We start from the raw sequence: 22321 nt of genomic DNA on the forward strand, positions 1-22321 counted from the left end.
TGAAACATTACTTCCTTAATCATAGAATCATAGAATTTACAGTGCAAAAGGAGGCCATTCGGCCCATCGAGTCTGCACCAGCCCTTGAAAGGAGCACCCTACTTAAGCCCACAGCTCCACCTGTCCCCGTAACCCAGTACCGCCACTTGACCTTTTGGAAGGGGCAATTTATCATGGCCAATCCACCTTACCTGCACATCTTTGGACAGTGGGAGGAAACCGGAGCACCCGGAGGAAACCCGCGCAGACACGGGGAGGAAGTGCAAATTCTACACAGACAGTCACCCGAAGCTCGAATTGAACCCAGCTCTCTGGAGCTGTGAGGCAGCAGTGCTAACCACCGTGCCACCATTAAAGATCTCCGTTACCGTTTTTCTTGTCAATCGTTGGCTTCATTTTACCCTGACTAGCTCTGCTCTTATCCCATTGCAGTTGGAACTCTTCAATTTCGAAGTTCTACTTTGGACTGTTTTCTCTTTTCCGTTACTAATCTGACATTTATGGTCCAATGATCCCTCTTATCCGAGTGTTCCTCCAAAGAAACTTGATCCCCCTCATTCCCTTGCAGCAGATCAGGTAATATCTCCTTCCTACTTGGACCGAGAACATACAGGTCAAAGATGTTGTAAACACAATTCAGAAATTCCTTACCCTTTATTCTTTTATTTTATTTTTTTATAAATTTAAGAGTACCCAATTTTTCCAATTAAGGGGCAATTTAGCGTGGCCAATCCACCTACCCTGCACATCTTTTGGGTTGTGGGGATGAAACCCACGCAAACACTGGGAGAATGCAAACTCCACACGGACAGTGACCCAGAGCCTGGATCGAACATGGGACCTCTGCGCCGTGAGGCTGCAGTGCTACTCACAGTGCTGCCTTTTACCCTTTATTCTAACTTTAATTAAGGTCCCCCAATGTTACCACTATATGGTTTTTGCACATATGTGATTTCCCTGCAGATTTGCTCCTCTATCTCTCATTATGTGAAGGTCTCTAATGTGATCCTCCTCCCCTTTTTCTTCCCAACTCCAACCAAATTGTTCTGCCATTGCCCCCTCCAGGATGTCCCCTCTTTCCAACACAACAATATCCACCTTAATCACATTGCTACCCGGTCTCCCTTTTGTCTGTCCATATCTTTTCCAGATTGAAATGTTTAATTTCCCAGCTCTTGAGTTAAACATATGCCCTAGTTTAGAAAAAGAGAAATACTCACCAAGCAATCACTTATTTTCCTCTGATGTCACACTGAGTTTTTTTCCCTCTTATTTCAAAGTCTTGCTCTGTCCCTCGCTGACTCCCTGCCAGCTCCTTGAAGTATCAAGTCTCTGGCAACGTGCTCTCTGTCTCTGTCCTTCACCACCTCCTTCGCTGTAAAAATTCTTGAAAAAGTTACACCTTGTTGAATGATGTGCAACTTGGTTTATAATTACTGCTAAATGACCTCGTTGGCTGTAAAAGAGTAATTTTCTATTTTTTGAATGTCAGATTTCACCATGTAAAAAGTCATAATTTAAATTTAATTATTTTTGATACTTTAGCTTCAAACTAAATGCCATGCATTTATTCCATTTGTTTCACTATCTGTAAAAAATGAAAGTGAAGGAATTGTGATTTTAACTGTCCACCTGCAGTCTAAGAATACTCCAGTCCAATTGGCTGTTTACCCTGCTTGATAACATCACTTAGTGGGGGTGCGGCGATTTCAGTGACTTGGTGCCAGATTCAACGAGCATCGGGAAAGGAAAGTCCTCACCACAAAAATGACTGGGTCTATGTGGACATTTGTTCTCTTGAGGTCAGTGACGAGCACCATTGCTTCACTGCTGACTGCAAAATGAGGTTCAGGAATTTTAATATAGCAATTCTCTAGATGCATAAAAATCAGGGCATTGTTTGGGTAATGATTTCCAATATTAACTGGATATCATGTCAACAGAGATTGCTGTGGCAACTGTTTAAAATCTAAACTAAAATATTGAGAAGATAAGACATTGATTAATTTTTATTTTGCAGCATCTTATCTCTAAGCAGCATCAAGAGTTTGCCAGTGACCCCTCTCAATTCACAGTCATTGATGATATTGTGGCACAATTAGAAAATGAATTTGTAGAGTACCAGAGCAGTGAAAGCACCCAAAGGTAAACATCTTCATATATTTGAATATGTATATATTATTGATTCTAGAAAGATTTTTGTTCATGTATATATTTTGAGAATATTTTTGTAGAATGTTTATATTGCTGTCCAACAGAGAATTCTGCTGTAAATCCCCAGCCCCCCACTCAATATGGAGTTTCTGTCAAGTCAGTAAAACACAACTCCTACTTTTAAACTTGAATGTCACAGTGAAATACATTGTGCACTTCATCTTTGAAGAGTGATTAATATTTTCTCTGTGATGACTAAAGATCCCTCAGTAAAATAGTTTTGGCCAAACTTGATCCAGGTCTTCTGGGCCATAATAGGAACAGATTAATTTACTGTTAGGTGTGAATCCAAAGCAAGACACTATCATTGATTAGGGAGACCCACATGGAGGGCACAAGGATTTGGGAAGTAGAAAAAAAAACTTGTGCTAGCAAAGCCAGCATTTGTTGCCCATCCTTGATTGCCTTCGAGAAGCTGAAGGGGAGCTCCCTTTTTTGATAAAATTGAGTGGCTTCCTCGGCCCTTTCTGGGGGCATTGAGAGTTAACCTTATTGCTGTGAATTTTATATAGGCCAGACGAGGTATGAATAGCATATTTCATTTCCTAAAGAACATTTGTGAACCAGATGGATATTTTGCGATGTTAAGATTAAATTAAATATGGAGAAGTGTCAAGTGATGCATTTTGGTAGGAAGAACATGGAAAGACAATATAAAATGGGTGAAATTTTAAGGGGGTGCAGGAGCAGAGAGATCTGGGTGTATATAAGCAAAGATCAGTGAAGGTGGCAGGGCAGGTGGAGAGAGCAGTTAATAAAGCATATAGTTTGCTGGGCTTAATTAATAGGGGCATAGAGTACAAGAGCAAAGATATTATGCTGAACTTATACAAGATGCTAGTTAGAACTATACGCAATTTCCCAGCTGTGTTTTGAGTGCCACACTATAGGAAGAATGTTAACTCATTGAAGAGAGTCAGAAGAGGTTTACAAGAATGGTTCCAGAGATGAGAAACTTCAGTTAGGATAGATTGGCGAGGCTGGGACTGTTCTGCTTGGAGAGAAGGTGGCTAACAGAAGATTTGATAGAAATGTTCAAAATCATGAGGGTGCTGGGCTGTGCACAGTAGAAAGGGAGAAATTCCTCCCACTCATAAAAAGATCAACAATGAGATGGCACAGATTTAAAGTGATTTGCAAAAAAAATCCCGAATGTGATGTGAGAAAAAACTTTTTCACACAATGGTTGGCTCGGATGAGAAATGTACTGCCTGGAAGTGTGGGAGAGGCAGATTCAGTCAAGGCATTCAAGGGGGCATTAGATGATTACTTGAATAGAAACACTGTGCAGGGTTACAGGGAAAAGGCAGGGGAACAACACTAAATCATGAGGCTCATTTGGATGCTTTTACGGCGAGGGTTATTCTGGAGATTCTTCCCTCTAGCCAAATCTAGGTGAAAGTTCCAGTCTTAGGTAAATTCTCATGAACTCTTGTCTCTTCAATCCAAGCAAGAACTCCCACCCACTTTCTTGCATGGTGGACCATAGAGACTTGCTTGTCAACCTCTTGGCACTGAATTCTGTCAGACAGAGACTGAGGTTCAGTGATAACTTGAGAAAAGACCCTGTAAATCAATCATATGATGGCTTCTTGTTGACTCTTCCCCTCTCAAAGTCCATCTCCATGGCAACATGACTCACACAGGCCTTGTATCCAGATAGATAATGCTAATGATCTATTCTGTAAACTCCCAACTTCATTCTGTTCTGTAAACTACCAACTTCATTCTATCTTGAAACTAAATAGTAGTATATCTGTTTACAAAAGCTGACATTTCTAACATCTTCCTGGGATTTTGGAGTTGGAGTCTCTTCACCATCAGTTCAACTGTTTGTCATTCTATATAGGCCTTCTCAGTTAATCAACCTGGATTCTCTCTCTTCCTTCCCACCCCCTTTTTTTAATGTTTAACACCCAAGCCCCCTAGGCTTGCTGTCAGAATTCAGAACGGGTTCCGGTTGCGGCGATGCACTGCTGAGCCGCATGTTTCGGCAGCTCCCGTTCTAACGGACTTTTGGGCTCTTTTTGGGAGCCCCAACGGAAATTTTTTTTGGATTAAACCCAGTGTGGGGTGACGAAGGATGGAGTCCCCCTGGGTGTGTATGGAAAGGAGCGGTGGTAGTGGCCAGATTGCGAAGGATCCTTTGGAGCAGCGGCAGAGAAGAGAAGGAAGAAGCAAGATGGCGACGGATGGAGCCCGGACGACATGGGGCCCGGACCAGCAGGAATTCCTCCGACGGTGTGTGGAGGGATTAAAGAAGGAGGTGCTGGCGCCGATGTTATTGGCAATCGAAGGGCTAAAAGAAACGCAAAAGGCCCAGGCGATAGAGCTCCGTGGGGTGAAGGCGAAGGCATCTGAGAACGAGGATGAGATTCTGGGTCTAGCGGTAAAAATGGAGACGCACGAGGCGCTACATAAGAGATGTATCGAAAGGCTCGAAGTCCTGGAGAACAGCTCGAGGAGAAAGAACCTCCGGATTCTGGGTCTCCCCGAGGGAGTGGAGGGAGCTGACGTTGGGGCTTATGTGAGCACGATGCTCCATTCGCTAATGGGAGCTGAGGCCCCCTCAGGCCCCCTGGAGGCGGAAGGGGCTCACCGGGTCCTTGTGAGGAGACCAAAGGCTGGAGAACCACCAAGGGCGACAGTGGTGAGATTTCACCGATTCTTCGACAGAGAGGCGGTTTTGAGCTCGACCAAGAAGGTACAGAGTAGCAGGTGGGAGAATGCGGTGATACGAGTGTATCAGGACTGGAGCACGGAGGTGGCGAGAAGGAGGGCGAGCTTTAATCGGGTCAAGGCGGTGCTTCACAAGAAGAAAATAAAGTTTGGGATGCTGCAGCCGGCGCGATTGTGGGTACGCACCAAGGCAAACATTACTACTTTGAAACGTCGGAGGAGGCATGGACCTTCATCCAGGAAGAGAAATTGGACCAGAACTGAGGGACTGATGCTGTGAGGGAGACGACGATGTTGATGAATCGAAATGTAAATTGGGGAATGGGAGGTTCACAGTATCGGGACGATAGACGGGGGTTTTTCTCTTCTTGACGGGGGACACTGAGAAATGTGGGCGCCGGCGGAAAAAGGGACTATGGGGAATGGGGGAGCTGCGCCATGGGGGGCAGGGCCGATCCAGGAAAGCGCGTTTTTTTTTCCTGTGCTAGGGAGATGATGGCGGGAAGATAGGCGCAGGAAGGAACAGAGTTCCACATGCAGGGGGGTCAAAGAGAGAGCGGGGGAAGCCGAGGTCATTTGGAGTCAGCTGACTTTCGGAAGCATCATGGGGGGAGTAACCATGCTAGATGGGGATCTAGCGGGGGGGGGGGGTCAACTGGGTTGCTGCTGCTGGGAGCGAGAGGGAGCTGGCAAGGGAAGAGGTGGTCGGCACGGGAGTGCGCCGCCTGGGGGACGAGTGCGGGACCTGGACGGGGGACTAGCCTAGAATAGGGGATGGCTAGTCGGGGGGGGGGGGGGGGGGCCCCGGCCCGGCCCGGCCGGGCCCCCCAATCCGGCTGATCACGTGGAATGTGAGGGGCCTAAATGGGCCGATCATGAGGGCCCGAGTGTTCGCGCACTTGAAAGGACTGAAGGCAACATGGTCATGCTTCAGGAGACGCATCTGAAGGTGGCGGATCAGGTTAGGTTAAGGAAAGGGTGGGTGGGACAGGTGTTCCACTCTGAGTTGGACGCGAAAAATAGAGGGGTGGCGATATTGGTGGGGAAACGGGTGTCGTTCGAGGCTAGGAATATAGTGGTGGACAACGGTGGTAGATGTGTGATGGTGAGTGGTAGATTGCAGGGAAAGGAGGTCGTGCTGGTAAATGTATATGCCCCGAACTGGGACGACGCGGGATTTATGAAGCGGATGCTGGACGTATCCCAGACCTGGAGGTGGGAAGCCTGGTAATGGGGGGGGGATTTCAATACTGTGCTGGATCCAGGGTTAGATCGGTCGAGATCCAGGACTGGAAGAAGGCCGGCAGCGGCCAAGGTCCTCGGGGGGTTTATGGAGCAAATGGGGGGAGTGGATCCGTGGAGATTTGCCAGGCCGTTGGCCAAAGAGTTCTCCTTTTTCTCCCATGTCCATAAGGTATACTCCCGGATAGATTTCTTTGTTTTGAGCAGGGCACTGATTTCGAGGGTGGCAGGAGCGGAGTATTCGGCCATAGCCGTTTCAGACCATGCCCCGCACTGGGTGGACCTGGAACTAGGAGAGGAGAGGGAACAGCGCCCACTCTGGCGACTGGATGTGGGACTATTGGCGGATGAGGGGGTCTGTGGAAGGGTGCGGGGATGTATTGAGAGGTACCTGGAGGTCACCTCTGACCTGGAGGTCAGTGATGGTGAGATCCAGGTGGGGATAGTATGGGAAGCGCTGAAGGCAGTGGTTAGGAGAGAGTTGATCTCCATTAGGGCTTACAAGGAGAAAAAAGAGGGCAAAGAAAGGGAGAGATTAGTGGGGGAGATTTTGAGTGTGGATAAAAGATATGCGGAGGCCCCGGACGAAGGACTATATAGAGAGAGGCGAAGACTTCAGACGGAGTTTGACCTGCTGACCACAGGGAAGGCAGAGGCACAGTGGAGGAAGGCACAGGGGATGAGATACGAATATGGGGAAAAGGCGAGCCGGCTGCTGGCCCAACAGCTCTGTAAGAGGAGAGCGGTGAGGGAAATAGGGGGAGTTAGGGATGACACGGGAACTACGGAGCGGAGAGCAGGGAAGGTAAATGAGGTGTTTAAGACCTTTTATGAGAGGCTATGTAGGTCCCAACCCCCGGTGGGAAAAGAGGGAATGCAACAGTTTCTGGACCAACTAAGGTTCCTGAGGGTGGAGGAGCAGGAAGTGGCAGGTCTGGGGGCGCCAATTGGGGTGGAAGAGGTGATTAAAGGGCTGGGGAACATGCAGGCAGGGAAGGCCCCGGGACCAGACGGGTTCCCGGTGGAATTTTATAGGAAATATGTGGACTTGTTGGCCCCGCTGCTGGCGAGAACCTTTAACGAGGCCAGAGAAGGGGGGGGACTCTACCCCCGACAATGTCGGAGGCGACGATATCACTAATCCTGAAGCGTGATAAAGATCTGCTGCAATGCGGGTCATATAGGCCTATCGCGCTCCTGAATGTAGACGCCAAGTTGCTGGCAAATGTGCTAGCATCGAGGATTGTGTCCCGGGGGTGGTGCATGAAGACCAGACAGGGTTTGTAAAGTGGAGACAATTGAATGTCAACGTGCGACGGCTGTTGGGGGTGATAATGATGCCCCCAGCGGAGGGGGAGGCAGAGATAGTGGTAGCGATGGATGCAGAGAAGGCACTCGATAGGGTAGAGTGGGAGCATTTATGGGAGGTGTTGAGGAGTTTTTGGTTCGGGGAAGGGTTTGTCAGTTGGGTCAAACTCCTCTATGGGGCCCCGGTGGCAAGTGTAGTCACAAATCGGCAGAGATCGGAGTATTTTCGGTTACATAGGGGAACAAGGCAGGGGTGATCCCTGTCCCCATTACTGTTCGCGCTGGCAATTGAACCACTGGCCAAAGCGTTGAGAGACTCTAGGAAATGGAGCGGGGTGGTTAGAGGGGGAGGGGAACATCGAGTGTCACTCTATGCAGATGACCTACTGCTGTATGTGGTGGATCCTGTGGAGGGGATGACAGAGGCTATGCAGATATTGAGGAAGTTTGGAGATTTTTCAGGATATAGGCTTAATATGGGGAAGAGTGAGCTTTTTGTAGTACACCCCGGGGATCAGGGAAGAGGGATATACGCCCTGCCGTTAAGGAGAGTGGAAAGGAGCTTCCGATATCTGGGGATTCAGGTAGCCAAGAGCTGACGTGGCTGGTGGAGCAGATGGAGGAGGATTTCAAGAGGTGGGATGTGCTGCCGCTCTCACTGGCGGGCAGAGTGCAGGCGGTAATGATGATGGTCCTCCCAAGGTTTCTTTTTGTGTTTCAATGTCTCCCCATTTTGATCACTAAGGCCTTTTTTAAGAAAATAGATAGGAGTGTTATGAGTTTCGTGTGGGCAGGGAAGACTCCGAGGGTAAGGAAGGGGTTCCTGCAGCGCGGCAGGGACCGAGGGGTGCTGGCGTTGCCGAATCTGGACGACTATTACTGGGCCGCCAATGTGGCGATGGTTTGCAAGTGGATGAGGGAGGGAGAGGGAGCGGCATGGAAGAGGCTGGAGATGGCGTCCTGTAAAGGAACGAGCCTAAAGGCGCTGGTGACGGCGCCGCTACCGCTTTCCCCGAAAAGGTATACCACAAACCCAGTGGTGGTGGCAACCTTAAGGATCTGGGAGCAATGGAGGCGACATAGGGGGGTGACGGGTGCATCGGTGTTGTCCCCGATCAGGAATAACCATAGGTTTGTCCCAGGAAGGATGGACGGAGGGTTCCAGAGCTGGCATCGGGCAGGAATTAGGAGATTGAGAGACTTGTTTATTGACCGGGAGTTTGCGAGCCTGGGAGCGCTGGAGGAAAAGTATGAGTTGCCCCCGGGGAATATCTTTAGATATATGCAAGTGAGGGCGTTTACGAGGCAACAGGTGAGGGAATTTCCACTGCTCCCGACACAGGGCTTCCAGGATAGAGTGATTTCGGGGGTATGGGTCGGGGAGGGCAAAGTGTCCAAAATATATCAGGAGATGAGAGACGAGGGGGAGGCGCTGGTAGAGGAGCTGAAAGGAAAATGGGAAGAAGAGCTGGGGGAGGAGATTGAGGAGGGGCTGTGGGCTGATGCCCTAAGTAGGGTAAATTCCTCTTCCTCGTGTGCCAGGCTTAGCCTGATACAATTCAAGGTTCTACACAGAGCACACATGACGGGAGCAAGGCTAAGCAAGTTCTTCGGAGTGGAGGACAGGTGCGGGAGGTGCTTGGGAAGCCCGGCGAACCACACACATATGTTTTGGGCGTGTCCGGCACTGGATGAGTACTGGAGGGGAGTGGCAAGAGTGATTTCAAAGGTGGTGAAGGTCCGGGTCAAGCCAGGCTGGGGGTTAGCTATATTTGGGGTAGCGGAAGAGCCGGGAGTGCAGGAGGCGAAAGAGGCCGATATTCTGGCCTTTGCGTCCCTGTTAGCCCGCCGAAGGATCTTACTTATGTGGAAGGAAGCGAAACCCCCCCGGCGTGGAGGCCTGGATAAACGACATGCCAGGGTTCATAAAATTGGAACGGATGAAGTTTGCGTTGAGAGGATCGGTTCAGGGGTTCTCCAGGCGGTGGCAACCGTTCCTTGACTATCCCGCGGAACGTTAAGGGAAAATAGATCGTCAGCAGCAGCAGCCCAGAGGGTGGGGGGGGGGGGGGAGCACTATTTTTTGTTACTTTGCTAGTTCACTATTTTATTTGAATAATGTTACTTATTAGTTATTGTGTTATCTCTTATGTTGATTTGTAAAGTGTGTCATGATATTCAAACATACATCATAACACATACATAATGATAGACAGACCAACGGACCAATTAGCACACATAACACGACAGCCAATCACAGACACGAGCAGACACAGTATAAGACAAGAAACACGACACTTCCTGGGCAGTCCATCTGGAGACAGCACAGGGCCAGAACCTCATTAGCAAGACATTCACACAGTCACAACGTGCTGAGTACCAAGTCAGATGTATAAATAGTTGGTTGGAATAAAATTGCGTTGTACCAATCGCAACCGTGTTGGTTCGTCTGTACCTCAGAGCACCCAACACCTCAAAGTGGAAAAATTATGTTTGAAAATCTTTAATAAAATATATATATTTTTTTAAAGAATTCAGAACGGGTCACGTGACCCCCTTCATTCCTCCATTTTACTCTAAATTAAAGTCACAGTCTCACAATATAACAATCTTATAAAACCTTGCATTTGTAACAATGACAATGCAGTAGTTTCTTGGTCACCATTATTGATACTAGCTTTTCAACAGTTTTGGTCAACTTCCTTAAGGAGGGATATGCTTGCATTGGAAACAGTTTGGAGAAGGTTCACTAGGCTGATTCCTGGGATGAAGGGGTTAACTTATGAGGAAATGTAGGTTGGGCCTATGCACACTGGAGTTTGGAAGAATGAGAGGTGATCTTATTGAAAAATAAAAAATTTTGAGGTGGCTTAACAGAGTAAATGCTGAGAGGATGTTTCCTCTTATGAGGGAATTTAGAATTAGGGACAGAGCTTAAAAATAAGGGTTCTCCCACTTTAGACAGAGATAGAACATATACATAGAACTGTACAGCACAGTACAGGCCCTTCGGCTCATGATGTTGTGCCGAACTAGTCTGAAACTAAGATCAAATCAACCTACTCCCAATCATTCTAGTGCACTCCATATGCCTAACCGCTTGAAATTTCCTAAAGTGTCCGACTCCACTACCATAGCTGGGAGTGCATTCCACACCCCAACCACTCTCTGAGTAAAGAACCTACCTCTGACATCCCTCCTTTATCTTCCACTATGAACCTTCTAGTTATGCCCCCTTGTAACAGCTACATCCACCCGAGGAAAAAGTCGCTGAACGTCCACTCTATCCCTCTCATCATATACACCTCAATTAAGTCACCTCTCATCCTCCTTCGCTCCAATGAGAAAAGCCCTAGCTCCCTCAACCTTTCCTCAACCTTTCCACCCACCAATCCAGGCAGCATCCTGGTAAATCTCCTTTGCACCCTTTCCAATGCTTCCACATCCTTCCTATAATGAGGTGACCAGAACTGCACATAATACTCCGAATGTGGTCTAATCAAGGTCTTGTACAGTTGCAACATAACCTCACGGCTCTTAAACACAATCCCCCTGTTAATAAATGCTAACCCACTATCGGCTTTCTTCATGGCTCTATCCACTTGGGTAGCAACTTTTAGAGATCTATGGACATGAACTCCGAGATCTCTCTGCTCCATATTCTTCAGAACCCTGCCGTTAACCCTGTAATCTGCATTCAAATTTGTCCTACCAAAATGAATCACCTCACACTTATCAGGGTTAAACTCCATCTGCCACTTTTCAGCCCAGCTCTGCATCCTATCAATGTCTCTTTGCAGCCTACAACAGCCCTCCACATTATCCAATACTCCACCAATCTTGGTGTCATCAGCAAATTTACTAACCCAACCTCCAACTCCATCATCCAAGTCATTGATAAAAATCACAAATAGCAGAGGACCCAGCACTGATCCCTGTGGTACACCGCTGGTGACTGGGCTCCAGGATGAAAATTTACCATCTACCACCACCCTCGGTCTTCCATGTGATAGCCAGTTACTGATCCAATCGGCCAAATTTCCCTCTATGCCATGCCTCCTTACTTACTGCATGAGCCAACCATGGGGCACCTTATCAAACGCCTTACTAAAATCCATGAATACGACATCAACTGCTCTACCTTCATCAATGTACTTAGTTACCTCCTCAAAGAGTACAATCAAACTTGTGAGGCAAGACTTACCCCTCACAAATCTGTGCTGACTATCCTGGATTAAGCTGTATCTTTCCAAATGATCATAAATCCTTATCCTTCAGGACCCTTTCCAATAATTTACCTATGACCGAAGTGAGACTAACCAGCCTATAATTCCCGAGGTTATACCTTTTCCCTTTCTTGAACAAGGGGACAACATTCACCTCTCCCTAGTCTTCTGGCACTATTCGTGTAGACAGTGAGGACATAAAGATCAAAGCCAAAGGCTCTGCAATCTCATCCCTCGCCTCCCAAAGAATCCTAGGATATATCCCAACAAGCCCAGGGGACTTAGCTATCCTCAAGCTTCTCTCAATTTTTAACACATTTTCCTTCCGAATATCTACCTCCTCCAGCTTACCAGCCTGTATCGCACTATCCGCCTCAACAACATGGCCCGTCTCCTTTGTGAACACTGAAGAAAAGTATTCATTTAGGGCATCTCCTATATCTTCAGACTCCATGCACGCTTTCCCACTACTGTCCTTGACCGGCCCTAACTTCACCTTGGTCATTTTATTCCTCACATAAGTGTAAAAAGTCTTGGGGTTTTCCTTGATCCTACCCGCCAAAGACTTCTCATGCCCCCCTCCTAGCTCTCCTAAGCCCTTTCTTGAGCTCCTTCCTAGCTATCTTGTTTCCCTCAAGTGCCCTAACTGAACCTTGTTTTCTCATCCTTACATAAGCCCCCTTCTTCCTCTTGACAAGACATTCAACCTCTTTTGTAAACCATGGTTCCCTCACTCGACCATTTCCTCCTGCCTGACCAGGACATACATATCAAGGACACGCAGTATTTGCTCCTTGAACAAGCTTCACATCTCAATTGTGCCTATCCCTGACAGTTCATGTTTCCATCTTATGTTCCCCAATTCTTGCCTAATCGCATTGGAATTACCCTTTTCCCAGTTATAAACCTTGCCCTGCCGTATGTTCCTATCCCTCTCCATTGCTATAGTGAAAGTCACCGAATTGTGGTCACTATCTCCAAAGTGCTCTCCCACAACCAAATCTATCACTTGGCCCGGTTCATTACCCAGTACCAAATCCAATGTGGCCCCGCCTCTTGTCGGTCTATCCACATATTGTGTGAGGAAACCCTCCTCACACACTGGATAAAAACAGCCCCATCCAAACTATTCGAATTATAGTGGTTCCAATCGATATTTGGAAAGTTAAAGTCACCCATGACAACTACCCTATGACTACCGCACCTATCCAAAATCTGCTTTGCAATCTTTTCCTCCACATCTCTGTTACTTTTTGGGGGCCTATAGAAAACTCCTAACAAAGTGACCACTCCTTTCGGTCAGAAGGGGCTGGTTTAGCACAGGGCTAAATAGCTGGCCTTTAAAGCAGACCCAGGCAGGCCAGAAGCATGGGTTCAATTCCCGTACCAGCTTCCCCGAACAGGCGCCGGAATGTGGCGACTCGGGGCTTTTCACAGTAACTTCATTTGAAGCCTACTTGTGACAATAAGCGATTTTCTTTTCATTTCATTTCCTATTTCTAACTTCAGCCCACACTACCTCAGTAGACAGATCCTCCTCAAACTGCCTTTCTGCAGCTATTATACTATCCTTGATTAACAATGCCACTCCGCCACCTCTTCTACCACTTTCCCTAATCTTACTGAAACATCTAAACCCCGGAACCTCCAACAACCATTCCTGCCCCTGTTCTATCCACGTCTCCGTAATGGCCACAACATCGTAGTCCCAGGTACCAATCCATGCTTCAAACTCACTAACCTTATTCCTGATGCTCCTCGCATTGAAGTAGACATACTTCAAACCACCTTCATGCCTGCAAGCCCACTCTTGAGACCTTGATACCTTCCTCAGTTCTGCACTGCCCTCAACTTCTTGAACTCCAGCAATGCTATCTCCTGTATTAGAAATCAGTTTCCCATCCCCCTGCCAAATTAGTTTAAACCCCCCCCCACAAGGACTGGAGCAATTTTCCCTACCAGGATATTGGTGCCCCTCTGGTTCAGGTGTAACCCGTCCTGTTTGTATAGGTCCCACCTTCCCCAGAATGTGCTCCAAATATCCAAGTAACTGAAACCCTCCCTCCTACCCCATCCCTGTAGCCATGTGTTTAACTGCACTCTCTCCCTGTTCCTCACCTCGCTAGCATGTGGCACTGGCAGCAAACCAGAGATGACAACACGGTCTGTCCTGGCTCTCAGCTTCCACCCTAGCTCTCTGAATTCCTGTTTTACATCCCCGTCACTTTTCCTACCTAAGTCGTTGGTACCGATGTGTACCACGACTTGTGGCTGCTCCCCCTCCCCCTTAAGGATCCTGAAAACACAATCAGATACGTCACAGACCTTGGCACCCAGAAGGCAACACACCAACCATGAGCCTCTATCATTGCCACAGAACTGCCTATCTGTACCTCATAACTATAGAGCCTCCAATAACTAATGCTCTCCTGCTCTCCCCCCTTCCCTTCTGAGCCACAGGGACAGACTCCGTGCCAGAGACCTGGTCACCATGGCTTGCCTGTTGTAGGTGTCCCCCCCCCCCCCCCCCCTCCCCCAAACAGTATCCAAAACAGTATACCTGTTATTGAGGGGAACAACCGCAGGGAATCCCTGCACTGACTGCTTCTTCCCCCTCCTTTTCAACGTCACCCAGCTACCTTCATTCGTAGGAGTAACTACATCCCTGTAGCTTCTATCTATAACCAACTTTGCCTCCCGAATGATCCTCTGTTCCTCCAGCTCCAGTTCCCCAACACGGTCTTTGAGGAGCTGGAGATGGGTGCACTTCCTGCAGGTGAACCCAGCAGGGCCACTGACGGTGTCTCTCACCTCGAACATCCTGCAGGAGGAACATTGCACTGCCCTCTCTGCCATCCCTTCCATTTATCCACTTGACAATTACAGAGAGAAAAAAAAAAGCTTACCTGATTTTCACACTCCCCGCAGGTTAGAGGTGGTGGAAGGGTGGCGAGAGGAAAAGAAAAGCTTACCTCACCAACTCGCCACACAGTCTTTTTTTTTTGGTTAGAGGAGGAGGATGGGTGGGAGACACTACCTGTGTAGTGTCTTGGGTTTAGCCACTGCCTGAAATATATTAGTTCTAGAAACTCACCCGACAGCAGCTTTCCACAATTCACTCCCCGCAACAGCCAATCAGCGTCGCCGCTCTGCTGCCCTCTGCAGGAGGAGGAATTGCTTCTCTGAGGAGCGTTAGTCTTTGGAATTCTCTTCCACATAGGGTGGTGAAGGCTGGGTCGTTGAATATATTCACAGTCAGATTTTTGATTGACAAAGGGAGTCGGGGGCTATGTGGGACAGGCAAAAAAGTGATGGTTAAGGCCATAATCCGATTAGCCATCATATTCAGGTAAAGGAAGGAGCATTGCTCCGAAAGCTAGTGATTCGAATCAAACCTATTGGATTTTAACCTGGTGTTGTAAGACTTACTGTGCTCATCCCAGTCCAACGCCGGCGTCTCCACATTATCATATTGTCGTATGAGGAACGGTTGAGGACTCTGGGTTTGTACTCGTTAGAGTTCAGAAGGATGAGAGGGGATCTTACTGAAACGTACAAGATACTGTGAGGCCTGGATAGAGTGGACGTGGAGAGGATGTTTCCATTTGTGGGAAAAACGAGAACCAGCGGACACCATCTCAGATTAAAGGGACGATCCTTTAAAACAGATGAGGAGGAATTTCTTTAGCCGGAGGGTGGTGAATCTGTGGAACTCTTTGCTGTAGAAGGCTGTGGAGGCCAATTCACTGAGTGTCTTTAAGACAGAGATAGATAGGTTCTTGATTAATAAGGGGATCAGGAGTTATGGGGAGAAGGCAGGAGAATGGTGATGAGAAAATATCAGCCATGATTGAATGGCGGAACAGACTCGATGAGCCAAGTGGCCTAATTCTGCTCCTATGTCTTCTGGTCTTTTATTGAATGGCAGAGTAGGCTCAAGGTTCCACTCTCCTGCCAGCCTCTTTCTTATTACCTGCTCACTATTTACATGGCAGTTGAAGATTTTTGAGTTCCCTACTATGTTTTTAAAAAATATATTTTTATTCTCCTTTTTCACATTTTCTCCCAAATTTACACCCAATAATCAGTAACGAATGTAATGTCAATCCCCATATCAATAACAACGAACCCATCCTCCCACCAAATCCTAAACATCAGCCCGCATGTTAACATAAACAAATGACAAAAGGGAATCAGGTGTCGCCCATAATCACCATTAACACACACACTCCCTCTCCTCCGAGCCCCCCCCCCCCCCCCCCCCCCCCAATGTTTGATGTGATCCAATTCTCGAAAGTGCATAATGAATAACGCCCATGAATTGTAGAACTCTTCCATCCTTCCCCTCAGTTCAAATTTGACCTTTTCAAGCGTCAAGAATTCCAGCAGATCCCTCTGCCATGCCAGGGCACAGGGTGGAGAGGTTGATCTCCACTCTAACAGGATCTGCCTGTTAAAGGTATTTGGCCAGGTTCTCACTTGTAGAATTCATCTGAGATGCATCATCCACCCTCTTTTTTTTTTTTTTTTTTTTTTTTTTTTTTTTTTTTTTTTTTGCATCATATTCTCTCCCTCATCATCCAAGGAACCCTGACTTTGGTTCACTTAACCTTTCATCCTTGTTGGAATGTACCTGAAACATCACTTTCTTAAAAAAAATGAGATTGAAGAAATATAGGAACTGGGTGGATAAATATGATTGGAACTACTTACTTGCATGGAGGATGAAAGTCAACACTGACTCCTGATTTGGCCTGGTTCAGTGTTGTAACTTCTATGTTTCCCTATGTGTGCATCAGTGTGTAATTCTAAAAACGAAAAAGGATTTTATAGCAGGGTCATTTTTTTCCCACCTACTTGTAAATCAAGATTAGCTCTGAAAGAATAGAAAATATTCTATTTTGTGTGTTTATATTTATTTTTTTCCTTTCAACACCATGGCACTTTTTGAAATTGATTGGCCAACAGATTTTAGTAATCAAACTTTCAAAGCCCAGGAGTTGAACTCATTAATTTTACTTAAAATTATTCAGAACAATGACAAGATTTCAGGTATATTGAATTTTATGTCTGTTTAACCTGTGTTTTCAAATAGATTTCTGCTTTTAATGTAGATCGATGAAGTCTGTTTCAAGTTCTGGAAGCTCACTTTCCAAAATATATATGGAATCATTGCAGGCTGTTAATGACCTTGTTCTTGAAGGAGAAAAACTTTCACTTGAGTCTGTAACTGCAAGCCAACTGGTACATTTACCTGTAGAAGATCTGGAAAGAATTGATGAGAATGGTCAGAATTCAAAAGTGCATGATGTGAAATCTGGCAAAGCAGAGGATGAGCTAATCCAAGAAAGACTGGAACTTAACGGACACAGATCCTGCTCTCTTCAACAGGATCATGAACTAGCATCTTTGAGCTCCTTTAATCAAATAGCTGTGTATTCCAAACAGTTATTGGTGAAATCCCCAAATTGTAGTTCATTGGATTTCAACACAGGAGTACCAGCAGAGAGAGCAACCAGCTACATACCTAATGAACAAATGGACGCTAGAGATACTTTTGTGCAAAGAGTTTCATATGGTTTTAATGGGGAAATTTCAGAAAGTTGCCATAGAGATGAAAAGCAGCATATGGAATCTGAAGAAATTCCATGTTGTGTAGAGGCCAATTCAGACTCATGGAAGATGGATTGTGATATAGTTACCACAGATACCAACTGTAGTTACAAAAAACGCAAACGCTCTGACAATACCAGTTCCCAAATCAAGAGGAGTCCAAGATGCAAATTGGATGATTTGACTGTTGGAGGCGATTGTTTCTCTTTCAGCAAAAGTAACAATTGCTACTTCAATGAACATATTTTCCAACCACATGCTGACCTGCTTTATTTATCTGATCTGGATAAAATCTTTACTTCTCATACTTTTGTTGAACAAACTATGTTTCCTTCTACATGTTCTATGAACATCTCCATGAGGGACCACTTTGATTTGTCTGCCAAGTTTAACTTACATGAGCCTTTGAATAGTAAAGAGAGCCTGGTAGACCATCAAAGCTGTAGTGCCAAAAATGAATGTGAAAACTTGGAGAAGCCACAAAGAGCCATTTGGACTTGTGAAGAAAAAACAAGCAGCCTACCAAATACTCTGTCTACAGCTAGTCAGGAACTAAAAGAAGAAATTTGGTGTATTCATCCAAGGAACACTCTTCTGCATGACAAAGAGCAAAAGACAATCCCTTTAAGCAGTGCAGCAGGTCAAGCTGGAAAAGCGTTGCTGTCAGCTCCTCCGCATGCAGAAAGTGTAGCACCTCAAAGCAACCAATCTGGCCTTAATGATGAAACTCTGCTTAAGGATAAAGCTGAAATTCAAACCGATGAGGAAATTGAACACACAAATGTGGCAGGAAATACTATAATGCGTCTGTTTTCTTCCTTTGAAACCAAGGCACACAAATCTCTGGGATCTGACACTCTCCAATGTAAAAAAGCTACTTTTCAAGTGGATGAAAGTCAATGTAAAAATTCTGTCAACCAAACTAACCTCTGTCATTCTTCTTTTAAAAATAGCATATTTCTCACAGATATATCTTCATCAGAATCTGAATGGGATATTCAGTTGTCTTCAAGACTTAGCAATATTCAAGCCAGTACCAAAGAACAATCTATTGACTTGGAACTCTTGAGAAAGACTTGTGTTAATGTGAAAGATTCCAAGTATGAGACTCGATTACATTCTGTACTAAAAGACAAAGCTGAAGCAGACAGGATCAAAAAAGAAGGGATAACAAGCTGTCAAACTAAAACAAGTCCACCATGTTATTTAACACTTGTGCCCTATCTTGACAGTTACACTAATTAATACTACTATGCCACAGTTACTTGAAAGATTCTATTGACTCTTTCATCATACTTTATAAATTGTAAATTATTTTACTTTTGAGAGCTGGAGGGTTCAGAAACTGCATTATAAACGCTGCAATGTTGCAAGTTCCAGATTAATACATGAGTTTTGATTCAATTTCTGCCCCAATTTCACTCCGAGTTAATAAATATAGAACAATAGATTAAGTAGTGTATGTTGGTCTACAATTAGTTATGGCATGGCTTACTTTACCACGAGGGAGTGCTTTTACCCCACCTTTGTGCAATCTCTATTTTCCCCACTACCATGGTTTTCATTCTACTATACAATAAGAACAAAATAAAATCTAAACATTCTTAAGAAACTAGCATACAAGATTTTATATTAGCAGTGCAATGGTGTATCCAGTTCATTGCAGTTTTCCATCGAGTGGATGGATGCTTTGTGCCACAACTCGGTATAGAATCAGTGGAAAAGCTGAGTTCTCCTCTACACCCACAAAGGAACGGTTCCCTTTAGTTATTGTCCACATCCTAACCGAACTTTCAAGTGCATTGGTATAGGTCCAGGAGCAGGTTGCGTGGACTTCTTGTCTCTGTTAACATTCATATGTGCTCAGCATTATCTCCAAAATTGCTCGCTCTTCTGAGTAGCATTCGCCCGATGGATAATGTGTTAAATAAGTTAATTAGTGAGGTGATGTTGGCAGCCTTTTGAAGCAACAGTATGACATATATTCTGCACAGCAAATACATTCACCCAGTTATATTTTATGATTGAAATTGATTTATTGTGACTGCTGGCTGTCTTGTACCTTTTTCCTTTTTGAGCTAGTTTGACAAATGTTGCATAAAATCATTAGCATTTATTAATTATAGGCATTCTGTTTCCTGCAACATTTTCAGTTTTCTATATCGAGGAAGAGATTGTTGGCAGTCTGCCCAATGTGGTAAATTTGCATTTGGCAATTCTATTTACTAAACACAGACAACCGTGCAAGTAGATGTCAGGGAAGATTGGAAGCAACCCCCCCCCCCAACTTAATTTATAAGCAAGAAAGAGGCACAAGTCATTCAGTTATCTCCTTGCTATACTGAAACACAAATCTGTATCCGTTTGGGAGATGCTGGATGGATATTTTATGTATTGTACTCCACTCACCCAAATACCATTTAGCCAACTTTGATGTCAGTGAATAGCTGCATGGCCAAATGCATGTTGAATTCTTTGTCTCGCTGGTGGTTCTCCTGGCTCAGATCCTACTTAATCGGTATGTCTAGTAGGAAAGGATGGGAATTTGTGCTATTTCCATTTGTGTAAAGGAGATCCGGTGTGGTGAGGAGATGGAAGAAGTGAACTAGTTCTATCGAGACTGATTTGTAAAATTTATTTTGTTAGAAGTGTTTACTCTTTCCATTTCTCACCCCAAAAAACATATATGCACCCTTATCATAGAGTTTACATCTGATATGTTATGAGCTCTGAGCACTCCCATTCAAATTGAAATCTAGTTTAGTCTAAGTCTATTAGGTTGGCGTGTTTCAGTAATTAATTTGAAACCTAAACCGTTTCCTTTGATTTCTGCTAATTCTAAAGGAGCATTAGCAGTAAATCTGTTATAGCTTTTATCACCCAAAATTCTGTCAATTAAATATTTTTGTTCAAAGTAGCACTTGCTGCTTTTCTGGTGTTGGCATTTTAAATGTGAACATGATGAACAGATTGTGGTTGCGATTCCTGATCTTAATTATCAGGCGATGCGTGATAGATACAAAATATGCTGGATTAGATTGACTAACTGTACATTGGGTTCGCCAGTTTTTTAAACATAATTTTAATGCATTATCCTCATCTTTAAGTTACTAAAAAATTTAGTTGGTATTACTTAAAAATTATTCCAACTTGACATTTGCATTAGTACCAGCTTCAACATCTCAATGGTTTTCTGGTTTGGAAAACTCAAACTTTTAAAGTAATTTAGTGAATAAGTTCTGTACTTGATGCCACTCTTTTGACAAAGAACAGAATTGCTTCCTTGATTTTAATCCTCCTTTACATGGAGTGAAGAGTGGAACTCTTGAAATCTGTACAAATGTATAGTTTTAATCATGGAATGTACACTGGTTTTGTGAAAAATCATTGAAATAAATGTTGAAATACAGCTTTGTTCATAAGTGATTTTTTTTAAAAATGAAAGTACTATTGATTCCTTCTATGTGGAACAGTACACGTTCACAACAACCTGTATTTATATAGTGCTTTTAATGTATTAAAAAATCTCAGGAGCACTAAAACAAAATCTGTCACCAAGCCACATAGGATTTTGGAGCAGATGGCCAACAACTTGGTCAGAGACGTAGATTTTAAGAAGAATCTTAAAAGAAGAAAGAGGTAAAAAGGTTTAAGAAGGTAATTCCAGAGTTTACAGCTTTGGCAACTAAGATCATCTATCATTGTTGGAGCAATCAAAATCAGAGGGGCTAGAGCCAAAATTAGTGCAGCATGTTTATCTCAATATTGTGGAGCTGAAGGAGATTGCATATAAAAAGGGATGAGGCTTGCAGGGAATTGAAAGCAAGGATGAACATTTAAAAATCAAACTTTGGTTGAGAGCAGGTGATGAGTGAATGGGAGTGGAGTGCAGGTTAGGATGCAGCTGCAGAGATTCTGGAGGGTAGATGTAATGTAATACTGTTGTATTGCACAGGGCTGCTTTGGCATAGTAAAGTTTAAGGTTAACACAAGCACGGTTGAGAGGTTCAGTAACTGATGAGCTGAAGCAGGGACATAATCGGGTCATGTTACAGAGCTGGAAATAGGCACTCTGAAGGCATGAATGTATGATTAGATGCTCATTTCAATATGACACCCAAGATAGTGAATAGTCCAGTTCAGCCGCAGGTAGAGGCTCGGGAGAGAGATGAGATTGGTGGCTAGGGAACGGAGTTTGTCATGAAGACGACAATTGTTTCAGTCTACCAAATACTTAGTTGGAGGATACATATACAGAGACTGGAAGCATTGAAAGATCGTGCTGAGTGGTGAATCTACTTTTAAAAAAATAATTTCATGCGACAGTTAATCCTAGTACTTTCTTACATGTTGCTTTCTTCTACCTGAATTGATTTAACCAAAATAATTGTATTAGTTTCTTCAATTAGTTTTTTTAAAATTCAACTTGCCCAATTAAGAGTGTTTCATTCTGCTTGTTTCCCTTTCAAACTTACTGTTGGGAAAGGTACTTCAATCCATATTGCTTTTGAATGCAGTCGGGTAGTCAGCTAAGAATGGGATTGGAACCGGGAATTAAATTGTTCATTATGATAGAAAGCTCTTTTTTCAGAAATCATTGCTTTTTGTAAGTACTGCTTTATTTGCTGGTCTTGATGGGTTTCATATACAGAATCTATGGGCACGAGTCAGTGACTGTTAGGCCCAGCGCAGATCCAGCCGCAACAGGTAAATCGTGCGAGAACCCCAAATTGGGCTCCGGCCCAATCCCCGGTTTCCTGACATGCTCCGCCTGGTGTGATCTGCATATTTAAATGAGCCATTGGGCTCATTTAAATATCGAGACGCTGGATTCATCCGGCATCTGGGTGTCAACAGCCATGCCTGCGAGACCTCGCCAAGGCACTGTTTCGTACTGGTCTACATAAATGTGGACCAGGCGGAACGGCATCTTGAAGGGGGGGGGGAAGGGGGAAGAGTGTCATGCAGGTCATTAGAGACCCCCGGGTGGTGGAGACAGGGCAGGGTAGTACACTGGCACTCCCCATGGCACCCAGGCA

The 22321-nt window shown here is 45.0% G+C and overlaps 1 protein-coding gene across 3 annotated transcripts in view; it reads left to right on the plus strand.

Annotated features, from left to right (window-relative positions):
• LOC140398408 (uncharacterized) overlaps nt 1-20691 on the plus strand; it is a 68393-nt gene extending 47702 nt beyond the window's left edge. For all 3 annotated transcript variants that reach the window (XM_072487063.1, XM_072487064.1, XM_072487065.1), the window contains 2 exons: nt 2021-2145; nt 16784-20691. In XM_072487063.1, coding sequence (XP_072343164.1) covers nt 2021-2145; nt 16784-18527 — 1869 coding nt within the window. In that variant the 3' untranslated portion in view covers nt 18528-20691. The remainder of the gene's footprint in view (nt 1-2020; nt 2146-16783) is intronic.
• The last annotated feature ends 1630 nt before the right edge of the window (nt 20692-22321 follow it).

The sequence above is a fragment of the Scyliorhinus torazame genome, chromosome 21 (genome assembly GCF_047496885.1).
Source record: "Scyliorhinus torazame isolate Kashiwa2021f chromosome 21, sScyTor2.1, whole genome shotgun sequence".
In the NCBI taxonomy this organism is placed as follows: Eukaryota; Metazoa; Chordata; class Chondrichthyes; order Carcharhiniformes; family Scyliorhinidae; genus Scyliorhinus; species Scyliorhinus torazame.